The 5,807-nt window shown below is 40.5% G+C and overlaps 1 protein-coding gene across 2 annotated transcripts; it reads right to left on the bottom strand.

Moving 5' to 3' along the window:
- Window positions 1-1,000: 1,000 nt before the first annotated feature.
- cdca4 (cell division cycle associated 4) lies at window positions 1,001-5,330 on the bottom strand. 2 transcript variants are annotated; one of them, XM_071370473.1, is made up of 3 exons: window positions 4,219-5,330; window positions 3,434-3,822; window positions 1,001-3,115 (listed from the first exon to the last, which is right to left on the bottom strand). In XM_071370473.1, exon 3 carries the CDS (start codon window positions 3,106-3,108, stop codon window positions 2,302-2,304), a length of 807 nt encoding a protein of 268 aa, XP_071226574.1. In that variant the 5' UTR covers window positions 3,109-3,115; window positions 3,434-3,822; window positions 4,219-5,330; the 3' UTR covers window positions 1,001-2,301. The 2 variants fall into 2 exon arrangements, with proteins under 2 accessions (XP_071226574.1, XP_071226575.1); XM_071370474.1 differs by having other exon boundaries at window positions 3,434-3,700.
- Window positions 5,331-5,807: the final 477 nt, after the last annotated feature.

The following is a 5,807-nucleotide window of genomic DNA, read 5'->3' as shown; positions in this document are numbered from 1 at the left end:
ACTTCCATCCTCTACCAGGCAAGTTTACCACTGTCCCAGTGGTTTTTAAACTTCTTAAATTGTTGCCCAAAAAGTGGTACATTTGCTCTTCAGTAGTTTTTTGTACCCATTGCCTGATTTATGAGTCAACAACCATGTCTCTTTTCATTTGTGAGTTCTTTGCCTTTCTCAATGGTGATGGATGACAAATGGATTTTACATGCGTCTTACCAGATTTTTATAACCCAGTGTGAAACAGGAAGCCATGAAAGGCCACAATGCAGTTCCATAAAATTAGATTAACTTAAAAAAGTATAACATAACACAGATTCTATTTTGTTTTGTTTATTTATAAGAATCATTAGGGGTGCAAATCATTGACGCATATCTTTTAGAGAATTTTTTACAAAATGCACTTTGAGCAGTTGTATTAGTGTAAAATATTTATACTTTTTTTAAATCATACAATATAGCTCAGTATTTGTATTATCTATTTTATAGTATTTTTTTGCCCATCTTTAGCAATTGTGCCAATCATTGTGGAGGTGATTATTTGATTGTAGCAACTTTTAGAGGTTCAGATCTACTGGTTTAACGGTGTAAAAGTGTTTACCCCACACATTTGCTGAATGGCTTCAGAAGTGATGAGCAACCTAAATCAGGAACTTAGTATATGGCTAAGGTATCGGGTTGACATTGGACCGGGATTCAGTCGGTTAGGGCTTTCCCTGAATTCACTGCAGTGTCTTTGAAGTCAAATTCTTTAAAAAATCTATGGGTACATCAGCAGGAAATCTTACAGATTACACATTTAGGTCTAGCAGCTATGTTTTGATTGAGTAAAAGTAGTTTTAGCTCAATTGCACTATTTTCACTCTATAGCTTTCTCTTTCACATACTTTGAATCAGAGATGTGAATGTTTGATTTACCTGAAAGATTGGCAGGGGCACTAATTTGGAATGACAATCCAACATCAATTAATACTTCATATGTCCTCAGAAAACAGAACCACACAATTCATTCATATTACGATAATGTTGTAACCTTTATTAAAAATTGTAAAAACTGCTACAGTTTACTTGTATAAAAAAAAAGCTAAATATACTCTAGCTCATGGTCACAAATGTCAAATGTACAGTACTTATTTATAAAAAAGAAATGTGAGATCTCCCACATGTCTGTTTAATCAGCAATCAGTTGTTTACTCACAATATTATCTTGTGCCTGAGTGCAGGCTTTGAACGCGATAAAAAAAGACATTTTGTTGGAATAGGTCAGCTGAATAGCACAATTCTTTACATGTTCTCAGTTTGTTTTGAATAAGAAAGTAATTACTTCACTAAAAGTATGCATGAAAGTCCGGAAACTCATTATGATTCCAAAATATCAATTCATGTCAGAAAGCTGAAAAGCTTCTACAACCTTAAGTATTACCAAGGTTTAACACCACCATATGTTTGCACTTAATAAATAAAATAGGCTAAAAGTCATAACATAAAATGAGAAATATACCCATTACAATTCTTCATTTGTAATGAGACAAATATAAGAACGTACGTTATTTCTAATAGCAAACAAATGGCACCACATGCTAGGCTGTGAGGTTAAGCTAGCCGTGGTGCAAGAACGAACTGTATGGCTCAAGAAGGCAATGTGTTTATAAGGAATACTGTACACGGTGCATATACTGTAGCACCAAACCATAGACCAAGACAAGGGTGCATCACATTGTGAGCATACTGAACGCAATTCATGTTTTCGACAATGCATCTTTACTCTTGTAGCTCAAAGACACAACCAAAGTTAAACCTTTGGAAGACAACAGGTAAATCAGTCCCAATCACACTGAGCTTTTGTGCAATTGTTGTGTATTTAGAAATATAGAAAAAAAAAACAGACAGTCTGGAACAATTCCCAGACTGTCTCTCAAGTAAAAAAATATGTGTGTATATTTATACAGAAACGTTTTAACAATATTATATATCTTTTTAAAGAAAATATGTATAGTTCATGTAAATATGTTGTGCTGCTCTGAATTGATGTAGTGTAATAAGTACAATAAATTAAACCAGAAACTACATAAAAAAAACAGAAGAGAGAACACACTCAAATACAAACATAAAGAAAGTATACATAAGAAAAAGGATGGTGAACTTGAGAAAGCGTGAACCTTTTCAGATGAACATTTCATTGCACGGAGATGGATTTCACTCAGTTTCCATACAGAGGAAAGCGTGTAAATACTGTATGTTCGCACATACAAGACAAAAAGGCAGTGGCACAAGATCAATGAAACAGTATTCGAGTTTTAAGTCTGTAAGCTATGAGCCCACAATGATCTCCATAATGTGGTCAAGTTCATTGAGATCGGCTCTACAGCTGGAGTTGGACACAGGGCCGTGTGAGGAGGCCAAGCTGTCCAGAAAGTCGTAAGGCCCCATCTTGGGGGCACTCTGCATGCCTGTCAGCATGGTGTCCAAGTCATAATACGAGGCATCAACGTCAGAGAACAGCTCCTCTAGTGCCGGGTCTGACCCGGGGGCACCGTTCTTGATCTCGAACATCCCAAACACCTGCCCCGTTGCCAATTTAGCCCCCTCCCCAGACCTCGTCCCCTCCTCGTCCCCCGTACCTGAGTCTTTGCTGACCCCATCCTCCACTCTCAGTTCCCCCCTGTCCCAGCAGTGGCCAATGGTCCCCAACAGGAGGGCCGGGGACCTGTCGCCAACAACCACAGAACACAGTGCCTTGTCCGTCACCACTTCCTCCTCACGGCAGCCGTCGTAGCCCATCACTGAGTAGAGCTTAGGCCCACCGTCCTGCTGCTCCGGCGACTGGCACAGAACCTCGGTGTCCACCAAGCGGTCAGATGGGCCATGGCCAGAGCCACCTAAGGCCTCTGTGACCACCTGCCAGCTGCCGTCGTGGGCCATCTCCTCCTGGACCTGGCGCACCGTGTTGGCGATGAGCACCGAGCGACACAGGTTGGGCTCCGCCAGCATGTGGCACAGCTGCAGCTTGAGCAGGGACATGTCCAGCAGGGACTGGCGCTGCAGGCTATAGGATGCTGCCACCGCCTTGTTGTCCACACCATCAGAGAACTTGCGTTTGGTGCCCTTGGAGTACATGTTGGCCCTGTGGGGGGAGCCAAGTAACACTTTGGTTAGAACATATAAAGCTTTTTAAGAAGTAACCTTTTCCATTCAGTTGTTTTGCAAGTTATGCTTAGTTATTTCAGTGTTTTATGTTGTTTGGTAAAGATGCCAAAAGTGCACGTCCTATTTACTTACAGTAATAAGATTTCTTAATAAAACACACTAGAATATCAGTATTAGGATTTCAAAATGGTTATGACAATTTGCTAATGCTAGAATTGAAATGTTCAACTTGAGTGCACCTGAAAATCTAAGATATTATGAATAATGTACTTGTGTGTTCATTTACTTTCTCTACCTTTCCTACGGCGACGCACAGGCATATATATGGGACGGCTTCCTCTTTTTCTCATTGCTTCCGCATGTTACTGAAAAACTGCTTCTGTTCTTAACTCCCTTTCAGGTCTTTTCAGACAGACCTACAAGGTGCCTGCTGAGTGGAACATCCAACTTAGATCGCCACACTGATAAGATGGTACAGTTTGCTACCATAATTCTTGGGATTGGAGCACACTCTAGCTCTCCAGTCTTGAAACGGGAAGCAAACTCAAAGCTTGTTTGTGTGCTACAGTAGAGAGAAAGAAAGAGGAACAATGCCAGTAAGGCATTCGTCTGAAGTGATAGGATCTTTGTTGATTATCCAACATCCATTGAGCACATCTTCCAATATGACATTTTAGTAAATGCCTGTTAAGACAAAGGGATTCAAAATTATATTTCTGTTTACAGACAAAACAGAGTGACATCAACTTCAAACCAGGATTATAAAAAAAACTTCTTAGTTAACGTATCAAGAGCATATTCCGACCAATGTCAGTTTTTGTAAATCATTATCATAAGTACATATCCCTAAAACAAATATGAACACAGACTTGCTGGAGCCATTTGCAAGAAAAGCGAAACATGAAGAAGTGGAAAGTGGACCTTTATCAATTCTAACATAGTGCCTTAAACAGAAAAAGAGATCCCACTCCCGATGCAAGCATTTTGTAATATTAACCCAAAAAATTCAGCTGAGTAAAGATAAAATGGCAGACACACACACCGAAAATGGCTAATGGCTAAACAGCACTTTGTACATACATCCAGTACTGAGACGAGTGTTGGACACTTGCCTCCAGCCACGGCGGCCTGCCAACCAGGGCTGCGGGAGCCTAAAAGTGACAAACATTCAGCTAGAGCAGGGAGAACACATGATAGTCACCAGCACGTCAATGCACATTACATCCAAAGTCACTGGGTGACTTGTGTGTGTGCAGAAGGGGGGAGGGGTGATACACTAGAACTCGGCTACTGGGACCAGGTGCTGAGGAACTGTAAAAGGCTATGAGCAGCTACGAATAATAATGCCCGCTTTTACCTCCTCAATGCAAATTGTTTGTGTCACATTGCATTGGGTGAGAACCTGAAGGTTGCTCGAGCTTCAGGACGATGGAAGGACAAGGGGCAGTATGCATCGTTTTGTAGACCAAACCAACAAAATGTTAGTTGCAGGCAAAAACAAAGAATCACATACGTAAATGCAAAAAGATATTTTCATATTGAAGGGTAGAATTTCTATGCAGATGGAGATGATTTGTTTGATAGTCACAAAGATCACAGGAGAAAATCTTGTTCGCTATAAGGATAACTATAAGAATAACACATTGAGGGAGAGGGGTCAGTCACGGTTGAGATGAAGGCATGGGAGATCAGCCTACCCGACACATATGACCCTATTTTTGCCACACTTCTGAAATGGTGAAGTCTGCAAATGATGAGCATTTATCATGGTAAGTAAACTCCCAGCTACCTCCTGTATGGCAAATCACAACAAAAACATGATTATCATGAATGATTTTCAAATTGCCTGCAGTGGATTGGAATTTGTAACAAACTGTGTTTTTCTTCAAGCGAAAACGTTCCTTGTAAAATAGGACAGCAGAGTTTCCTCTGTGTTTGCTTTGACAGTGACATTAAACTCCAAGAAGGCCATAAAGGATTGATGGGCTTGAAAAATGATTGCCTGTATCGCGATTTTAAAAAATAAAATTATAACCATTAGTTTGAAATCAACCTTATACTGTAGTAGTTATAGAATGAAAATTCTCAACAATAAGCAAATGGTCTTCTGGCCCAAGATGATAATTTTACCTCTACACAAGTGGATGTAAATTACACTTTTTATTTTATTTAACTAGGCAAGTCAGTTAAGAACAAATTCTTACTTACAAATGATGGCCTACACTCACATATATTAAACCTAGTATCTTCAGTTGTTGTCTTGTAAAGTAAAAAAAATGATCCCAGCATGCCATCCTCCAGGCCCGTTACATTGGCAGTGGCAGAATGGTGAATAACATACACTGTGTCTGACGCATACAAATACCGACATTCGATCAAACCAACATGGTACTTGCTATCGCGTATCCTTGTGACGTCCAACTCTGGCATCATCCCATTGAAATGTAAACTGGCCATCGTGGGTTGGGTTATGGTTTAGGGTAGAGATGTCCCAAGGACCCCAGATAGCACAAACAAACATGCCTCCCTCCTGTGGAAGTTCCACCCAGCTAAAGTTACTCCTCCCTTCCCCCCACCGTACTTACAGACACAATGCTGATTCATCGCCGGCCGGATGACGAATAGGCCTACCTACCGCTCTCTCTGCCTACAATCAGCGCATTCCTCTG

This window comes from Salvelinus alpinus, chromosome 27 (assembly GCF_045679555.1).
Source record: "Salvelinus alpinus chromosome 27, SLU_Salpinus.1, whole genome shotgun sequence".
Taxonomy (NCBI): domain Eukaryota; kingdom Metazoa; phylum Chordata; class Actinopteri; order Salmoniformes; family Salmonidae; genus Salvelinus; species Salvelinus alpinus.
Note: the sequence above shows the minus strand (reverse complement) of the source record. Positions and strands in the feature narration are given on the sequence as shown.

Bases quoted from the DNA above. Each gene is read 5' to 3' on its own strand.
- cdca4 (XM_071370473.1), bottom strand. From the start codon at position 3,108: ATGTACTCCAAGGGCACCAAACGCAAGTTCTCTGATGGTGTGGACAAC.